The sequence below is a fragment of the Hypanus sabinus genome, chromosome 27 (assembly GCF_030144855.1).
Source record: "Hypanus sabinus isolate sHypSab1 chromosome 27, sHypSab1.hap1, whole genome shotgun sequence".
Taxonomy (NCBI): Eukaryota; Metazoa; Chordata; class Chondrichthyes; order Myliobatiformes; family Dasyatidae; genus Hypanus; species Hypanus sabinus.
In genome coordinates, this window is record NC_082732.1 from 17428005 (window position 1) to 17448865 (window position 20861).

The 20861-nt window shown below is 38.9% G+C and overlaps 1 protein-coding gene across 1 annotated transcript in view; it reads left to right on the plus strand.

The window, feature by feature from the left end:
- Positions 1-19108: 19108 nt before the first annotated feature.
- The window catches only part of wnt4 (wingless-type MMTV integration site family, member 4), a 32632-nt gene continuing 30879 nt past the window's right edge, over positions 19109-20861 (plus strand). The window contains exon 1 of the mRNA XM_059951810.1: positions 19109-19751. Within this exon, the coding sequence (XP_059807793.1) occupies positions 19672-19751 (80 nt within the window). The 5' untranslated portion in view covers positions 19109-19671. The remainder of the gene's footprint in view (positions 19752-20861) is intronic.

The following is a 20861-nucleotide window of genomic DNA, read 5'->3' on the forward strand; positions in this document are numbered from 1 at the left end:
ATTGGAGTTTGTATTGGCAGTGCTGTACCTCCATTGTTGAGTCTTCTCAACAGCACTGGCAAGAACACAGTTTAACTTACCATATAAAGCTTGACCAAGAATGTAAGCTTTAATCTGCTTGTAAATGCAGAGTTATGTGGTGGAAACATCTGTTACAGGGGTTCCCAACATTATTATGCATGGACCCCTATCATTAACTGAGGGGTCTGTGGACCCAAGGTTGGGATCCCCTGATCTACATCATATGTACCAAAGATTGGAACTGATGCTGCCAAACAATATTTCACAAAAAAGGGACAAATAAGTTACAGCGTAATTGAGTCCAGAAGCAATTCAGTGCAGATACAGGCTCTTTGGCCCAACAAAACTATGTTGACAGCATTGTCCACCTAGCTGGTTCCAGAGTCCTGCATTTGGTCAATGTCCCTCCAGGCCCAACCTTTTGTGTACCTATCCAAATGCTTTTTAAATGACACTATTGTACATGCCTCAACACTCCCACTGGCAACTTGTGCCTTATCCTCACTACTCTTTGCATGAAAAAAGTTTATCTCAGATAACTTTTAAATCTTCCTCTTCTCACTCTAAATCTGTGAACCCTAGCTATGGACTCCCCTGCCCTGGGGAAAAGACAGTAACCATCCACATTATTTACGCCTCCCATAATTTTAAACATTTCTCTAAGGATGCCCACTGATCCTCCTATGTTCAAGGGATACGGAAGTAGCCTGGCCAACTTCTCCTTAAAACTCAGGCCTTCTCATCCTGGCAACGTCCTTGTAAATCTTTTTCGTGTACTCTTCGCAATTTAACCATATCTATCCTAAAATAGGCTAATCAAACTTGTACACATTACCTCACTGATAACTTATAAAGAAAAAATTGGATAGAAAATAATTAAACAACCCTTTCCTGAATTCATTTTTGAGGACATTGTCCTGGCTGATGAGGTCAGGATTCATTGCCTTGTCTATCCCTAATTATCTCTGTGAACACGCTGTTGAGTCACTTCAAACTACCGAAGTGCTTATTGTACAGGGGGCCAGGAGAGAATCAGAGGTTTGGTGGAATCCTGCAAAAGCAAGGTAAAAGCATCTTATGGGGGTGCAAACATTTCCCTTTAGGAGCTAAGATGTAATGCAGGTTATTGTGATGGTGCAGTGGCAATCACTGCTTGAATCTTAGTACAGAACAGGTCATGAGCACTACCTTCAATGAGAAATGATCAATGTACAAAGGTCAAACTAAATTTATTATCAAAGTACATATATGTCGCCATATGCAACCCTGAGATTCATTTTCTTGCGGGCATACTCAATAATCCATATTAGAATAATAACCACAATAGAATCAATGAACGACTGCACCAACTTGGGTGTTCAACCAGTGTGCAAAAGACAACAAACTACGCAAATACAAATAGAAACAAATAATAATAATAAATAAATAAACAATAAATATCGAGAATATGAGATGAAGAGTCTTTGAAAGTGAGTCCAAAGGTTGTGGAAACGGTTCAGTGACGGGGCAAGTGAAGTTGAATGAAGTTATCCCCGTTGGTTCAAGAGTCTGATGGTTGAGGGGTAATAGCTGTTCCTGAACCTGGTGGTGTGAGTCTGAAGCTGCGGTACCTCCTTTCTGATGGCAACAGCAGGAAGGGAGCATGGCCTGGGTGGTGGGGTCCCCTGATGATGGATGCGGCTTTCCTGTAACAATGCTCCATGTAGATATGCGCAGTAGTGGGGAGGGCTTTACCCATGATGGATTGGGCCATATCCAGTACTTTTTATATAATTTTCTGTTCAAGGGCATTGGTGTTTCTATACCAGGCTGACAAGCAGTCAGTCAATATACTCTCCACCACACAGTTTTAGATGTCATGCCACATCTTCTCAAACTCCTAAGGAAGTTGAGGCACTGCCATGCTTTCTTTGCAATTGCAATTACGTGCTGGGCCCAGGGTAGGTCCTCTGAAATGATAAACACTTCTGATTCTCCAACGAGGACTGACTCCTGGACGTCGGGTTTCCTCCTCCTGAAGCCAACAATCAGCTCCTTGGTTTTGCTGATACTGAATAAGAGGCTGTTATGACACGACTCAGCCAAACTTTCAACCTCCCTCTTATATGCTGATTCATCACCACCTTTGATTTGACCTACAACAATGTGTCGTCAGCAAACTTGAATATGGCATTGGAGCTGTGCTTAGCCGCACAGTCATTAGTGTAAAGCGAGTAGAGCGAGTTCATGTCCGAAAAAGAAAGGCAGTTTGACATTTATAGATTCCCAGCTGAGATGATTACCTCGCCTTCTCCTTCAAATGCCTTTCCAACAATTTCTGTTTCTATTTTAAATTTCCAGCGATTCCAGCTTGCCTATCTTCACCCTTTGAGCTAAGATACTTGATTGAGGATCCCCAAATCATTTATCCATTGGACATATGGTTCAGGTAAAAGTTTCTATGTATCCAGAATTCTTCGCAATAAACCTCCTGAGTTTTCTCTGTCCAACATTCCAGAAATGTTATTGCTGTAGAATGCTGCATGCCACTTTTGTTTAATATTGAGCTTGTCTTGGAAGCTGTGCTTGGCTCCTTAATGCAAGAGATAAAGTGTTGAAGGATTCTTGTCATTACCTGTATGGACCATTTAACAAGTTATAGTTTTTGTACATATTGTGCACTGTTACAGACTCACATCTTTCACTTGCAATGTTTTAGTTTGTAAAATTATATCTCTAGAAGCACCTTGTCAAATAGTTCATTCTAGTTGATTGTGAAATTCAGCATAGCAACGGCAGAAAAACTCTGAACATTAATAAAAAATAATTTTAACAACATCAAAATACTAAAAGTCATTTAGGCTTGTTTAAATACCTCCTGTCACTTGTCTAGAATTAAAGAGGATGAGAAGAACTTGCTACAACAACCTGCTTTACATTTCACGTTTAATGTCCCAAGCACTTCAGAGGAGTGCTATCAAACCACATTTGCATGTAATCAACAGTGATTATTATGCTTCAGGATGTCTTAATGAATATATGATGTAAACTATTTTGTTTCCTGGTGCATATTTTGAAGATCGTCATAAGTGGGGTTGGTGTAGGTATTACTACCTGCCCCTCACTTCAGTGGTAGAGAAAGAATAAAACAAAATGTATTTGAGAGAAATACAGGAATCTGCTTCAGCAATTCTTTGCAGTAGTGGTCCTGATATTTTGTTCAACTGAAGGAGATATTTATGGGATGGAAATCTATAGAGAATGGGCACCAGAAGGAATCTTATTAGTGGACAATGAATTAACTGATGGTGGGCTCTCTCCTGTATTACAGCAGGTGAAAGACAATTCCTGTAGAATTCCAAGGCATCCATGTTTTGTTTTAAAGTTTCCTTCTAGATCTCTCAATACTCCAACAATGATACCACTCTGTGGCTATGAATTTTTTGCAGATCAATGAAATATAAGCGGGTGAGCTGTTCATCTACAAATGTTTGTAGTTCTCAGAACAGATTACATGATGAGGAAGCTGCAAAGTCAGTAATGCCTCACACACAAAATGCTGGAGGAACTCAGTAGGCCAAGCAGCATCTGTGGAAAAGAGTAAACAGTCGACATTTCCGGGTGAAATCCTTCATCAGTACTCTTCATCAGACAGTAATGCCTGGAAGCCTATCAGAGCATAATGCCAACTGATCACCATCAGAAGATCTCATCATTCCTTGACTGTAGTTGTGGGTGACTGCTCCGATAGTGCAACGAGCAGTAAACTGGAAGACATGGCTGAATTATTTTGAAGCTGATTTTAAGAATCTTCCACTGAGGAGACTGATAATTAAAGTGAGCCTGACCTTCAGAATCAGGTTTAACATCACTGGCATATGTCATGAAATTTGTTGTTTTGTGGCAGCAGTACATGGCAATACATAATTTTAAAATCTATAAATTACAATAAGTATATACTGTATATATACATCTAATTAATTAAGTGGTGCAAGAAGACCGCAAAAAAAGGTGAGTTAGGTTTCATGAGTTCATTGTCCGTTCTGATAGTGGAGGAGAAGAAGCTATTCCTGAAACATTGAGAGTGTGTCTTCAGGCTCCTGTACCTGTTCCTTGATAGAAGCAATGGAAAGAGAACATGGACTAGTCTTTCATGATGGATGCATAACCATTTGAAGGTGTCCTCAATGTTGGGCAGGTAGCTGAGTTTACAACTTCCTGCAGTTTTTTCCAATCCTGTGCAGTGGCCCCTCCATACCGGATGCTGATGCAACCAGTTAGAACACTCTTTGTGGTACACCTGCAGAAATTTGCGAGAGTCTTTGATGACATACAAGTCTCCTCAAACTCCTAAAGAAATATAAACCACTGCGGTGCTTTCTATGCAATTGCATCAATATGTTGGTCCTGAGATAGATCTTCAGAGATGTTGATACCCAGGAACTCTCACTACTCAACTGGCTGATCTGTCCCACTCCTGTATACCTCCTCGTCACCATCTAAAATTCTGCCAGCAATAGTTGCAACAGCAAATTTATAGATGGCATTTGAGCTTTGCCTAGCCTCATAATCATTGGTGTGGAGAAAGTAGAGCAGTGGGCGAAGCATGCATCCTGGAAGTGCACCAGCATTGATTGTCAGCAAGGAGGAGATGTTATCTTCTATCCACATTGACTATGGTCACCCGGTGAGGAAGTCAAGGGTCCAATTGCAGAAGGAGATAGAACAGTCCTGGTTTTGGAGCTTGTTGATTAATACTGGGGGTATGATTGTGGTGATTGTTAAGCTGTAATCAGTAAAAAGCGACCTGATGTAGGTACTGTTGTTGTCCAGGTGATCAAAAGCCGAGTGGAGAGCCAGTGAGATGACATCTACTATAGACATATTGTGCCAATAGCTTGTATGAAGGCAGGAGTTGTTTCTGGCCATGATCAATCTCTCAAAGCATGTCCTCACAGTTGATGTGAGCACAACTGGGCGATGGTCACTGAGGCAGTTTACCCTGCTTTTCTTAGGTACTGTATGATTGTTGCCCTTTGGAAGAGGTGGGAATCTCTGAATGCAGCAGTGAGTGTTTGAAGATGTCTTGGAACACTCTCACCAGTTGGTTGGCACAGGTTTTCTGTGGCCTACAAAATAAACCATCAGGACCTGAGGCCTTGCAAATGGTGCAGGACAAGAGAATATTTCCAAGTTTTCCTGCAGCAACTCATATACCTCTGTGATAACAGCCTTGGAAAACCCAAGCCTCCATCAGAGGGGTCCAGGTAAGGTGTGGTCACTCTGGAGATTGTATGGGAATAGGCTCTTCACTAATTCACATTATTTATGCCTCCTGATTCAAGGTTCCCAGTTCACTTTGCCTGACCAGTCATTTCCATACTGATGTGTCCAGCAATAGACTGTTACTGATAATGTCACCACCATTAAATAAACGTCTTGGCAGCCAAATGCTCGAATAAACATTCATTTGGATTTTAAGAAGCCCTTTGGGCAGCGTATAGTCAGATCTAAAGCTTCCCATTTAGCTCTATCTATGTTATTGGAAAGTCCATTTAAATTTTGTGGCTAATATGTCCCTTCTGGAACTGTGACAATTTAAGCACATTTAAAAGTTACCCTCATAAATTTTAACTAATGCTAGGAAAGGCAGAAATAGGTTTTGTATAAGTTGTGACATCAAGTTCTGATATCTGAAAGTCATCAGGCATACAAACATGTTGACAGCCTGCAATCTGATTATGCTATGGGTGCTTTTTCAATCATAATTAAAATTTCATCTGGAAATAATCAAAAGCTTAATCTAACCCAAGTTAATTCATTATGTGTGCACAAGAAATGGTCATTATCCAATCTAATTTCTAGACTTTTGTCTTCATTTAGTCATCTGCCTTCCCTTTGTTGGTCACTGATATACTTCAAAAATTTACTCCTGGTAATTTCTTTCTAATGAACATTAGGATGTACAGTATTATACAAAACTCTTAAACGCGCGCACACACACACAAACACACACACACACACACAAACACACACACACACACACACATATATATAGAGAGAGAGAGAGAGAGAGCTCGGGTGCCTAAGACTTTTGCACGATACTGTAGTAATTTTATATATTGCTTTGTACTACTGCACAAAAAAAAACTTTGTGACATATGTGAGTGATGATAAACCTGATTCTGATATGGGTCTCTATTATGGACTAAGAGTGGGAAAAGGACAGGGCGCAGGGAATCATGGTTGGGGAAAGGGGAAGGGAGAGGGAAGCACCAGAAAGACATTCCGTAATGATCAATAAACCAATTGTTTGGAATCAAATGACCTTGCCTGGTGCTCAGGGCTGGATGTGTCTACATCCGCACCACCTCCGAGCCTCCGCCCGTGACACTCCTTCTCCACCACCTGTACCACACCCCTCCCAAGGTGCTCCACCCTCACCATTCCCAACTGCCTTTGCTCCTACCAGATTTACAAACTTGCTCTCCACTCCACATTGACAAATACAGCACTGTATTTGGCACCATAGCTCTATATATATATATACACACACACCTTTGGCACAGTACGGGACACAAAATTAATTTCAGTGGCACAATGCACAATGATAATTTAAACTCTATTTTACAGAAACCATTGCATTTTCAAAAGGACCAAATATGAAGTCAATATCCTTGATTGAAAATTGCAGGAACAAAATCTGAAAAACTAGATAACTAGTTGTTCTTTGGTTTTTCTAGCCCTGAAAAAAACATAAGAAATAGGAGCAGGAGAAGGCCATCAGGCCCATCGAGCATGTTCCATCATTCAATAAGATCATGGCTGGTCTGGCCATGAAATCAGCTCCACTTGACTCCCTTTTCCCAATAATCCTTAATTCCCCAATTAAGCAAAACCTATCTAACTGTGTCCTAAATATATTTACTGAGATAGACTCTATTGCTTCCCTGGCAGAGAATACCACAGATTCACTAGTCTTTGGGAAAAGTAGCTTCTCCTCATCTCCATCCTAAATCTGTTCCCCTGAATGTTAAGGCTATGTTCACTAGTTCTAGTCTCACTCACCAGTGGAAACAACTTTCTTACCTCTACTTTATCTATCTCCTTTCATAATTTTATATGTTTCCATAAGATTCACTCTTTTTCTTCTGAATTCCAGCAAGTATAGCCACAGGAGATTCAACTACTCCTCACAGACTAACTCCCTCACCTAGGGAATCAACTTAGTGAACCTCCTCTACACCACTTCAACAGTCGGCACATCTTTTCTCAAGTAAGGAGACCAGAACTGTGTGCAGTGCTCCAGATACAGCTTCACCACTACCCTGTACAGTACAGCATAACCTCCTGCTCTTAAATTCAATCCCTCTAGCAATGAAGGCCAACATTCCATTTGCCTTCTTGATAACTTGTTGTTAAATCAGCCTTTTGCAATTCTCGTTACATCTGCAAATCAGCTTTTTGCGATTCGTGCAGAAGCTCCCAGCTTGCTCTGCACAATAATCTGCTGTGATCTTTCACCATTTAAATAATATTCTTGTCTTCTGTTTTTCTTTCTGAAGTGTATGACCTCGCATTCACTCATGTTGTACTCCATCTTTCAGACTCTTGCCTACTCACATAACCTATCTATATCTCTCCACAGACTCTCTGCATCTTCTGCACAATTTGCTTTTCCACTCAATTTAGAGTCATTAGCAAACTTAAATGCAATACACTCAGTCACCTCTTCCAAATTGTTAATGTGTATAGTGAACAGTTGCAGACCTAACACTGAGAATGTGAATTGATCAATTCTCCTAAGCAATACATTGGATATTTGCTTACTGTTGACTTCTAATTTACCATTGTTTCAAATGTCCCTTAATTATAACTGTAAGGATCCAGAGGTTTAGATTTTCAGTGTTTTGGTGACTGGCCCAGGTGCTGACATGTCTCTGAAGTAAAACCCATGTCTCGGGAAAAAACAGCTTTGGGATTGCCATATAATGAAGGAGTACCTTTCGTCAGCAATTGTCACCCTAGTCTGCTTTACACAGAGGTTTTCAGTTGTTAGACTTTGCTTGCAATTTCCAATTAGGCTGGTCCATAGTTTAAAATCTCAAAAGGAAATTTATTATCAAAGTACATACCTGTACATGTTACCATTTTCAACCCTAAGGTTCCTTTTCTTGCAAGGATACTCAATAAATCCAATAATCATAATAGAATAAATGAAAGACTGCACCAACTTGGTGTTCAACTAGTGGGAAAAAGACAACAAGCTACACAAATACAAATAGAAACAAATAATAATAATAATAATAATAAACAAATAAACAATATCAAGATGAAGAGTTCTTGAAAGTGAGTCCATTGGTTGTGGGAATATTTCAGTAATGGGGCAAATAAAGTTGAGTGAAGTTATACCCTTTGGTTCAAAAGTCTGACGGATGAGAGGTAATAACTGTTCCTGAAGTTAAAGGTGTGAGTCCTGAGGTTCTTGTACTGTACCTTCATTCTGATGACAGCATGAGAGACAGCATAACCTGGGGGATGAGGGTCCATGATGGTAGATGCTGCTCTCCTGCAATAATGCTCTGTGTAGATGTGCTCATTGGTGGGGAATGCTTTAGGCCGTATCTACTACTTTTTGTAGGATTTTCCATTTAATGGCATTGGTGTTTCCATACCTGGCTATGTTGCATCCAATCAATATATTCTCCACCACACATCTATAGAAGTCTGTCAAAGTTTCAGATATCATGCCGAATCTTCACAAACTAAGGAAGCAGAGGTGCAGTCGTGCTTTCTTTGTAATTGAGTTTACGTGCTGGACCCAGGATGGGTCCTCAGAAATGATAACAGTGAGGAATTTAAAGTTGCTGACCCACTCCACCTCTGATCCCCCGATGAGTATTGGCTCAGGTCGTTCAGATTCCTACTTCTAAAGTCAATAATCAGTTTCCTTGGTCTTGCTGACATGGAATAAGAGGTTACTGCTGTGGCAATACTCAGCCAGATTTTCAATTCCCCTCCTATATGCTGATCCATCACCATTTTTGCTTCAGCCGACAATAGTGGCATCATCAGCAAACTAAAATATGGCATTGAAGCTGTGCTTAGCCACTCAGTTATACTTGTAAAGCCAGTAGAACAGGGGGCTAAGCACACAACCTTGTGGTGCATCTGTGCTGATGGAAATTGTAGAGATATTGTTGAACAAACTGGAGCCAATGGAACTCTTCCTAATATTTTCATGTTATTCTTCAGATGATGAAACTACACGTATGGTTAGAAGATGAGATTATTAAGAACAAAACCTCAAGGGTAATGCAGAACAAATTAGCAAAATGTGTGATGACCATGCAGTAACAAAGAAACAAAAGCCTTCAGCTTTAACTCAAGTTTAGAAGATAACTATTGGATTCACTTCCAAAGGTTGATAACTGCTTTCCCACACTAACTATGCCTTTAACGTTAGCATTCCTTTCAGAACCACACCCAGCAAGAAGGGGAAACGAAACATGGAAATAATATTTAAAAGTGATTTGGATGTGACAGCAATTGACACTTCATCCACAGGAAAAACAAACATTTCCTTTTACAGAAAAGGATTTGATATTATGACATCCCAACCCAGCTAATCTTATATGCCACCCAAAAGTGACAAGTCTGAGTCATAATCACTTGCTTCAATGTTTTGGTTTGAAGTCATTTGGAATTCTATGTGACTATATCCAGCAGAGACTCCGAAGTATATTTTTTCAAATGGAAATTCATCATGTTCTAACATTAATTCAGCAAATTGTTTATTTTGTCACTGAGTTTAAAAGTGAAATAAAGTTTTATTGGATCAAGAATAAAGGCAAGATAGAATCAATAACTTCTGATTACTAACTTTTGAAGTATCATAATGCTGATAATTAATTGTAATATAATTGGGTATATAACTTTCAGAAAATTTCATTTACTGTACTGAAGATTCATAATCTTGGAAAAATTCACTTTGCATTTAAAATATTTCACTGTTGTTTCAAAAATTGGGTTTTTATTGCAGTTATAATTTAATACTATTAAGAATAAATATGTTAACAAATAAATTCATGCAGTAATCCAAGGTGGTGACCTTCTCAACTGGCATCAAATTCACCAACCAAAACATTTATCTGCTCCACCAGTGATGCCCTATGGCTGTGGCATGTACCATGTACTTCTGATACCACCTCCCACAAAGAAGGACAAAGAAATGGATTCGTGTATTGCTTTGTTATTTTTTATTGTCCTTCTTTCATCTAAATTCTGGAACCCCAACCCCAAGACTGAAGTCATTCAAGAAGCTGACTTTACTGTCAATTTTATTGATGCTTGAGGGATAAAAAGCCTGAGGAAACATAGTAAGAAGGAAAGTCAAAGGAAAAATTATAAGCTACTAAATTATTTAATCAAAATCAAACTATAAATTCTATTTGCAAGATCAACCACGATTACATAAACAATGTTTGTGTTCATTAAGATACTTCTTCTCTATCAATCCTTAATTATTTCTCTACTCTTTCCTCTCTACTTCCACCAAGACCTAATCTATCAACCAACCTTGTCTACCTTTTTATGATTTATTCCTGCAACCTATTGGAACCAAATCCCTCTCTTATTTCTCTCTTAAGATGCTGTACTGTACTCATGTTCTCCTCCTAAAAATGGGATTTCAAAACACAAATTTGGCATTATACACATTCTCAGTTTTACTTTTAATACAGTAAAGTATTTAACCCTACAACTAAAAGTAAAATCCGTGATATCAACAGAAAAAAGCTCTTCCTGATTGTCGATCATATGTCTTCCTTGGATCTCATGGACATAAAAACTAAAATAGTACATTTATTAGCTTGAGACAATTCTCCTATGAGGAAAAATTGATTAGTTTGGGCCTGTGCTCTCAGCTGTTTAGAATATGAGGTGAAAAACGTAAGATTCCCCTGATAGGGGGGTTTTAGACGAGGGAATATGCTGTCAGGATAAAGGGTCAGCCATTAATGACAGAGATATGGAAGAACTCCTCTCAGAGGGCTATATCTTTGGCATTCTCTATTTCAGGCGGTAGCAGATGCTGAATCACTAAATAATTCAAGGGTGAGACTGATAAATTTTTGGATAATGGGACGATCAGGGATGTGGGAATAAAGCAGAAAATTAAAGTCAAAGCTAATGATCAAATCAGCTGTAATCTTATTAAGGCAGATTTGATGAATCAACTGGCCTCCTTCTCTCCCACAATGATTCTATGACTGTGTCCTTATATAATCTACTTAGGTACAATGAATATGTGTGTCTCTTCTGGCTCCCCTCTCCAGAATGTGTTAATCCTTCCTACATGTGGTTCCGGAGTATCAAATGATCTTCAGTCAGTTGTTGAAGAAACATTCTTCATATGTGAACCTAGACAATAAATGACAGCACTATCACGTTGAAGTGCTAAGTCCAAAGAAAACAATACCAAGCAGGCAGCTCATATAAACTATACGTTGTTTACTTGCCTGCTATTCTCTGATGTGGCAAATGTCTCCTATTCTACTTGAAAGGAAACAGTGGCAAAGAAGTTAAGTGCTGCGGTGACAGAACAGACATTTGTTCCTGTCCTTCCCAACATCCATATCCATATTCCGATATGGAAAGTAATCCGCAACAGGAATCTTGACCAGTTTTCCTGAAGTTGACATGGAGACTAAGTTCATTTGAGGCTGATCTTTCCCTTGCATTGTCCTGCCTGAAATCAGTTACAATACATTTGTAAAACTTTTGGAGTAACTCATTGTGTTAATCAGAAATACCACTTTGGAGTGACAAATAAAAAGTTTTCTGATATGACATATTTCACCATATTTACTGGGTTTCACTGGGTATACTCAGTCTCCAAAAGTACAAAGAGCTGTGATATAAACAGTCCTCAAAGTGTCAGACTGTAATTAGGTACCTCTGCAAAATGGTTTGAAAATGCATATTTTATTTTTTTAATTGTTAATTTAACTGTTTGAAATTAAGTCTCTCTTTATTTCACTTAACCACAATGTACTTGGCATGTGGCCCAGAGGTCGGTAGTAAATCAGTGGCGTTTCATTTTCTGTGGATTTGATTAATATGGGTGCCGAGCCAGCTCTTTATAAAGTGATAACAGGAGCCCTGCACTTCCTCAGAGTGGGCACTGGGAAAGGACAGCACAAAAGATTAAGACAAATGAAACTTGGAAAGTGGTTTCTAGTAAAAAGCTGACTGATTTCTCCCAGAAATAAGTCATGTCTTACAGTGAACCAAAAGGTCAATGCTCATCTTTGCCTTTACCTTGAGTTTGGAGGGTAAAAACAAGGTAAAGTTAGCCATGAAATATGTCGAGTTATCACTTGTACAAGGATCCAGATGTATTTAAAATCAGATCTCTGCTAAAGGTTTTGAGTTTTTCAGTAATATTATTTGTATACTGCCTTCTAGGCAACTAGAATGGGAGAAAAAAGCACAATGTAATAATTGTGAATTACTCTGTATTATATTAGCTAGATTAATATCTCATTTTGATTGATCAATACATGACTATAATCTGCTTAATAGTTTAACATTAGTTAAAGCAGCAAGCAGCAAACAAGGAATGTCCACATACACACACACCGAGTAAACTGCGGCTTAATTATGGTCAAAGTTATGTCCTTAACAATTAATAAAAATTGATTTTTTTCTACCTTATATGTATTTTATATTCTACTTAAAATAACTTGGATGGTTGTGATTAATAAGGAAATATGGTAAACTCATCTTACTCAGTATAAAGAGTAAAGCTACAAATGGTATAAATCTGAAACAAACTATGTTATCAATTAGTTCCTAAAAGAGAAAGTCCAATGTCTAGGAGTAACTTTTCATCATTTGCATTGGTCAAACTGTAAGAGTTCTAACCAAGCAACTTAAACAGAGATAAAATCGTCAAAAACATTACTTGCAATGCACCATAGTCTGTTCGAGTATGGCATTAACAAGAAAATTCTGTTCTAAATAGCTATGTCCTCATCCCAAAGTGCTTCCCAAAGCAGATCAATGTCATCACTGCCATTAACCAATATCAAAAAATATGAGTACAAGTTTAATTGCATGTATGCTATTTATTTTTAGTATAATGATTAATGCATTTGTGTTAAATTCCTGTCTGCACTATTTTAATGCAGTTCTTAACTCATTGAAAATAAACAGGCTTAAAGTACTGTTAAAGTAGCTAAACTTGTAACAGCAGGAGGATTTCACCCCCCCCCCCCAGTATATCTGTCTCACTATCTCAGAACCTTTCCCATATTTGACCAGACTGAAGGTTTCATTTCTCATACAACTTACCCCTGTTGTCTTCCTAAACGTTTATATTTTCAATATTTTTGCTAATGTTCTGCCTCTTTTGCAGGTCAAATTGCCTTCCACACTAGCCGCCACCACCTCCTCCTTAATGTTACTCATCCAGTCTGCTGACTTTAAAACTCTCTATTGTTTAGGTTTATTTGATTCAAGGCTTGCATTTGGTCTCATAAAAATAGACATAGTGATATTTTTTGTTTTATAAAGGTGAAGAATTTGGTGCTGGAAATGGTACAGATGAATTTTAAGTACTCTGATGTCAAATATAATTTGTACATGCATTTAATTTTAATATATTTGTTCAGTTTCTGCCATCATTGATTTTGTCAAATGACTACTTCTGCCTTCCATCTTATCACAGATCTTCTTCATTCTTTCCACCCTCTCCAGCTTCCTTCTCTGCTTTTGAACTTGCAACTAAACTTGTCTCTCTAACTATCTCTGTTTCTGACAAAAGAAATTAACTACCTGATATATCAATTAACTGATGCTGGTTGACCTGGTGAATATCTGCAGCATTTTCTGTAGTTACTCATAGTTATAACAATGCTAGTTATAACATGAGGCTCAGCAGTTTAGTTTTATTTGATAACAATTCTGTTTATATTAAAGTTAAGTTGTTGTTAATATGTCTTTTCTTACTACGGATCCCAGTGTCCTGGTTCTTGTTTCTCATGCTAGACCTCAAAAGATTGCTCGGTCTAATCTACAGATTATCCAGAGTGAGATTTTGGTTTGGTACAATGTGTCAGAAGGTTTGTGTCTAAATTCCAATCCAAACACCTATAGTGAATGGAGGTGACTGAATCGTTTACTGTCAACAAATGGGGCATTATACAGGACAGTGCAGCTATGCAACCCTTCCTAATGGAGCATCAGTGAAGTCCACCAAATGATAAGTAATCTGATGAGAAATTAAATCAGAAACCATTTTAGCTACTCATCCATTGTGAGTGGCTCAAGGCTTAAATGAGGAGCTGACCTAGGCAAATTACGGTTCAACAGAACTAGAGAAAAACATAGATGGGTTTTTCATTGGCAAATTAATTAAAACTTAACTAATTAATTTGAACCCATTTGAACAAATTAATTAATTTGAACCCATTTGATGTCTAAAGACAAAGAAACCTTTGACCCATCAATTTGGATGTGATTTGAATTTGGGCTCGGTTTTTGTTCGAGGTGAATGCAACAAATTCGAAAGATACAAACTCTATTTTATTGAATGATAAGCCTCCCCACCTCCATTCCTATTTATGTGTATGCATCCTAAAATATAATTTTACCTTAAAATGTTCACATATTCATAAAAATTAAAATGAGCTCCACTTTCATGAAGGGCCATGAAGAAAATGACATTTAATGCTATCATGTAGTTTATATTTACAATGAAAAAGAGCAAATGGATATGGTAGGTCCATATCCATTTTTTCATAAATGAAATTTATGAAATTATATTGATTTCATAAATCAATGAAAATATAGATTTTCAAAGTGTTTGACAAAATCCTATAAAAAGTATCTCACCCACCAAAATTGAGATCCAAGGAACAAATGGGACTTTGGCAGCCTGGATAAGGAATTGCTCTAAGGTCACATGGCAAAGTATTGTGGAAAGCAATTAATATCATTTGCAGATTGAACAATAGCAGACAGTGATGTTCCCCAGTTGTCAGATTAGGGGCTGCTATTTTGGACACTATTGACAGCTTTGTTGTGAGTTTTTGGAGTGAAACTTCAACTTTTGAGAAGATGCCAACAATGGAGATGTGGTAACTCATCTCCTTCTACCTTAGGCCACAAACTTATCAATCATCCCTGATGAGTTATTAACTTAAAACTTTCTGCAAAATCACTTAAAGAGTTGAACCGCATTCGCACGTAACGAGAGCAGTATAACTCATCCACTTCTACCTTGAGCCATGAACTTATCAATCACCCCTGCTATGGACACTTTCTGGAAGTCCAAGATCCAAATGCTCCATGACCACTGGACTAAGTGTGTAAATGTAGGAGGAGTCTATTTTGAAAATTAGATGTGCTAAGTTTTCTAAACTTGACGCCTTCTACCTTGGGCCACAAACTTATCAATCACCCCTCGTACAGCCCTGAGATAAATTATCTTGCAGACATACTCAGTAAATCCATGGAATAATAACCATAACAGAAACAATGAAAGACCACTCAACTTGGGCATTCAACCAGTGTGCAAAAATCGACAAACTATGCAAATACAAAATGAAACAAATAATTATAAATAAATAAGCAATAAATGCCAAGAACATGAGATGAAGAGTCCTCATAAGTGAGCCCATAGGTTGTGGGAACATTGAATAAGTAAATGCCAAGCTGTAGTTGATGAAGAGCATCCTGATGTATACATCTTTGCTGTCCAGTTGTTCTAGGATTGAGTGAAGAGCCAATGACATGGCGACTGTTGTGGACTGTTGCTCTGGGAGGCAAATTGAAGCAAATCCAAATTACTTCTCAGGCAAACAGAATGCAGAAAATATTTATTAAAATATTACTAGAAATTAGGGATTTTGGCTATCTTACAATGATGAAACTGGGATTGTCATCCTTGGAGGAAAGAAGATTGAGAAGATTTTGATGAAGTGTATTTGAATATGCTGGACTCACATTGAAAGAGGTTATTATAAATACTAAAGAGCCATAACACATTGATTTAAAACAATGAGGAAAATATGCAGTGGGGGAATCTGAAGAAAATCTTTTATTGGCAAAAACTGTTCATGATCTTGAACTTACTGTCTGTAAGGGAGTCACTTGCCAGCTTTAAAAATAAATAATATTGGCCATTGAGTAGAGGAAGAGTAGGGAATGTGACTGACAGGATTCCACTGCAAAGAGCTGCCATCATTAAATAAGTTGAATTGCCTCTTTCTGTGCTGTAATGATCCTATGATTTGGTGATTAAAGATGTTCTGTTACTCATTTAGAGGAATTTCACAGGCTCAGGTTTGGGGAAGACTGCAATGAAAAGCAATCACTGCAAGGCAAACGTTCTCTGTAGTACTCCAATATTTTTAAAGACATCAGATAATATTTTTTTTTTGTAAAAATCAATCTGAATATTAAACAGAATGAATGGAATAACTGTCAATAATTTTCAAGCTTTTGTACTCTGGATCTCCTGAGAACAGGTAACATGACTCATCTCATGAAATCAATATGCCTTCAATGCAACTTCGGAAGATTATCTGCTACTGAATTAGTATGGCATTTCTAATTCCCTTGCCAACCATCTTTAAGGTTAATTCAATGATGATGAATGTGGAATTACTTGATACAGTGCAGAGAAGACTGATAAGGAGATTCCATTTATAAAACACCTTGCAAAGCGTGAGAACATTGCAAAGAATTAAAAATTCTTCACCAAGAACTTTTGAGAGTTATTGATTCAACAGTGAATCTGAGTTGAATTGGAACAGTCCCAGAGGTGAGACTTTACTAGCTAAGTTGTTTTTAAAATGTTTGAATTGGCATGCTATCACCATACAATCGTGTGCCACAATAGTGATTATAAATAGCCTGAAAAGTAAGTTATCTTGCAATCTGAAATATCTGTTGCATTTCTTACCACCATGAACGGCCCTTTCAAAGTGTGAGGATCAGTTGGTTTTGCATTCCTTTATTATCCCTTCCTGATATCTGACTGTCAGGGGGAAAGGTTTATCTCTGGGAATATGCCAGCCAAAACCCTGATTGAGCTGAATTCAGATCACCATGATGACTTCTTCATATCACTTTGTGATCAGCCTCTATTTGAAACATTAACCAACTGTACCAAATTTTGATCAATCTTTATCCTGTCTCCCATAATTCACATGATTACTAATCTTTGGCAAAGATCCCTTCTTTGAGCCATGTGCTGTTAAATCATAAACGTATTTCTAAAAGATATATAGACAAAACAAATTGCCTTATGTGGGATTCATGTGGCTATTTCCCCCATGCAATAATTGTGATTTTTTTTTTACAGAAAGAAAGATTCCACAGTCTGCAATTAATTGTCTGCTGTCTTATGAATGCTATGTAAACTATATTTTAAGAAGCAGCCTAGAGTTTGGATTGATTTATGCATGTTTCTCATGCGATAATAGTGCAGAACAGAACTTTAGCCTGGGTAGGTCCAATGAGTGATCATTTCCACCATTTGGAAAACTGATTGTATGTGATTCAACACTGCAATATTTTTCCAATGTCAGTTACTCATCTAATGCTACCACAGATTGTACAGCACAATGTTCCTCAATTGCCTGCAAACATTAGGGACATTTTGTGGAGTTTATGGCCTGCGTTGATCACTCATGGAAAAAAATTAAGAGTGCTCTGTGAAAAAGATGACAATTAAAGGCTTTGCATTAAGATAGCATAAATCAGCCTTAGTTTTCATGATTAGGAAAACTGCATCAAAGGTAGCCCCTTCGTTATTCAGGGCCCTTTTTGTATAATTGTGTGCTGCAATTACCCTCCCCCTCTATCAGTACATAGCTCACAGTCATACTTGTCTTATATAAACCAGTCAGGGCAGACTGTCATGTGCAGGTGGGGGGGGGGGGTATGGCCAGACGTATGAGATGTTGGCACAGTCCCCCTCCGCCATGTCTTCCCTCATCTCTGTAATTGCCTGTGATGCAGCTGTTCCTGTGGAGAGTACTTCAGAAATGGGCCTTCTTTGGGGCATTCAGCACAGAGGCTCTGAGTTCCAGATGCAACTGCTAAAATCTTGATTAAGAACATGACCCTTGTACAAAGTACTCGTGCTGTTTTTAATATATTTTTGCCCAATTTCACCCAAGGTGCATTATACAATTGTGTGTTAGCACACTTTTCCTCTTCCTATCGTGGCCTTTCGGATGCTTCAGTTTTACAGCCTCAAATGTGACGAACGGTACCAATATCGGAAGCACTGAGGTTTCTATAGATGGGACAGAAGCTGCCTAGGGGAGAGGGAGAGTGAATGAGATGGCGTTCTGCTTCAGCTGTTTATATAGGCCCCTCGACATTCTGGTTCTTGTCTTGGATGCCCCTCCCCAACTCCCATGGGTTATGAAGCCAGCGATTCTTAGGAGTAGGTGAATTGTTGCATAGGAGGCATTGAGCAGATCCTTGAATCGTTTCCTCTGCCCATCTCTTGTCATGAGCACCAAGCAAGTGTTACATTTTCTGGCAGATGCGTGTGCGTTATCGCGTCCTACTCTGTCTCCAGATTAGGAAATCAAGTGCTACCCCGACTTTGTGGCTGGACCAAAGATTAGAGAAAGGGTCCCCCATTCTACCGTTCTCAGTTGCTGATAAATGATTCGTGCTCTAAAGTGTGAACGACGGGTGACAACAGGTTCGGGTTCGGCTCTGGTGTATTGCACACAAAACTGTTCGCGCTCGGTTCTTGAAGGCTCGCATAAAATGCGGCGGATTGGATATCCGTATAAGTCTGTGAGTTATCTGCCACCGAGCAAATGCAGGGTAAAAAGAATTTGGTTTGGACTAAGTTCTGAGTCTTTAAAGGGAGAAATGTGAGCTCCAAAGGGGTGAGAAATCTATTGATTGTCATTCTATTTAACTTCTCTCCCTCTACCGGCTGGCGCACTGCTTTTCTCTTCCGATCTCCCAGTGTATTCAGTCAGATGGTGCTCCAGTCAGTGTATCAGTGACTCATCCATAAACCACACACAGCGGCGAATGGAAGCAGCCTTTGGGGCTGATTGACGCGGTGGCCGGTCCAACCGGGTGCTGCCTTCCCCGCCCCCGGGGAGGCTCTGTGCCCGATCAGGGATCCGAGCGGGGTTCGGCTCGCCTCTTCGCATTCTCCTGCTCACCCAGCGTAGGCTCAACATCCCACGGATACCAGCCTTCGACAGTGCACCGGGATTCGCAGCGCTCCCTGCTGCCTCAACAATCTAACCAGAGCTCGCTTGGACACGGGCTAGAGCTCCACCGAACCTCCGCTAAACCCACAGCACAGCCCTCGACCGTGTCATTTCTCCAGAAATCACTTATAGCCACACTCAGACAGCACTTAGAGGCGATCTCTCCGTCCGTAAATAGTTATATATATATATATTGACGACATTCTTTGATTATAACTTTTAAAGAAATTAACTGGATCTTTGAACGAAGATATCTGTCAGCTATAGCAAAACAACCTGGAAAACTTGTCGTTTCTTTTTGTAACTTTTTTTAATGGGGGAAAATTCTGAAACATTTATTTAAACATTCGTCTGCAGTTGAGGGAACACATACTTTTGCCTGGATTTTAGGTTCTGAAGTTTCTTCATGATGACTCCGGTCTGCTTCCTGCGTTCGCTTCTCGTCCTGATCTTGGCTCTGTTGTCGGCCAATGCTAGTAACTGGCTGTAAGTGTTGATAATTATGACAATATTGTGTTTGTGTTATTGCAAAAGAAAACTTTTGATTCTTTCATCCGAAGGCGATGTGGTGCAGATGGCAGAATGCATGTGGTGAAGAGACTGTAAGATTCAAACGCTCCTTGTCCTGCAAAAACAAAAAAAAACTTTTTGTTCTTATTGTGTCCGAGTATATATTTTTAAATCAGATCTGCAGATTCATCTGGATGAATGTTTTCCAAGTTGACATTGAGTTTCTAAAATTCCCCAATAAAATAGCACCACCCTTTCAAAACACTAAACATATGTGGCGATTTCAAAAGATCCGTGTTATATAATTTTACCGAATCGGTGTAGTTACTGTTACTACATTTGCAAGTTGTTTTCCTCGCTTCACTCAATCCACGAGCGATGTCCCTCGAGGCAGAGAATATCGTTCTTCTTTATTTATTTATTTATTTGTTTATTCATTAACTTTTGGTTAGTTAGGTGGGGTGATCGGTGAGGGTGACAGAAAAGTAGGCTTGTGCAGACCTGTTCGAGACTTCAGGAGATCCGTGTTTTCAATTAATCTTCATTCTTTCATTCATACTGTGTGAGTGAAGGTACGGGCCGATGAGAGGCATTTGTATTCAAGATTTACCCAAGGCTAATTTATTCCAATAATTTTATTTTCTAGAAGCGCGTCCTTATATCTCAGCGGTGAACAAAATGTTGTTCGAACAGTCATAAAGTAGTGGTACCACGTATAATCGCCTTCTCTCTGTTATACCGATGTCCCGTCAAATGAAATGTCACTGATTCCGTAATTCAGTTTCCTTTTGAAAAGTAATATGCTTATAATCCTTCCATATCTAGCAGAAGGGGCTGCAGGGCTGGGTACAGAGTTGTTGTTTTCGAAAATGAATATCGGGAATTGAGATGGGCTAGACCATCAATAAGTGACTTAAAGAGGCAACGCAATGGAATGGCATACTGGATCTACAGTTTGCGTTTTATGTGATTTATGGGGCGCTCAAATTAAACGCAATTGTTCTGTCTCTCGCTGCTATTGTGCAAAAAGCATTTCGTCCTGTTTAAGCAAGAGAGCAAATCTGAGAAACGGGTGAGGCAGAGGTA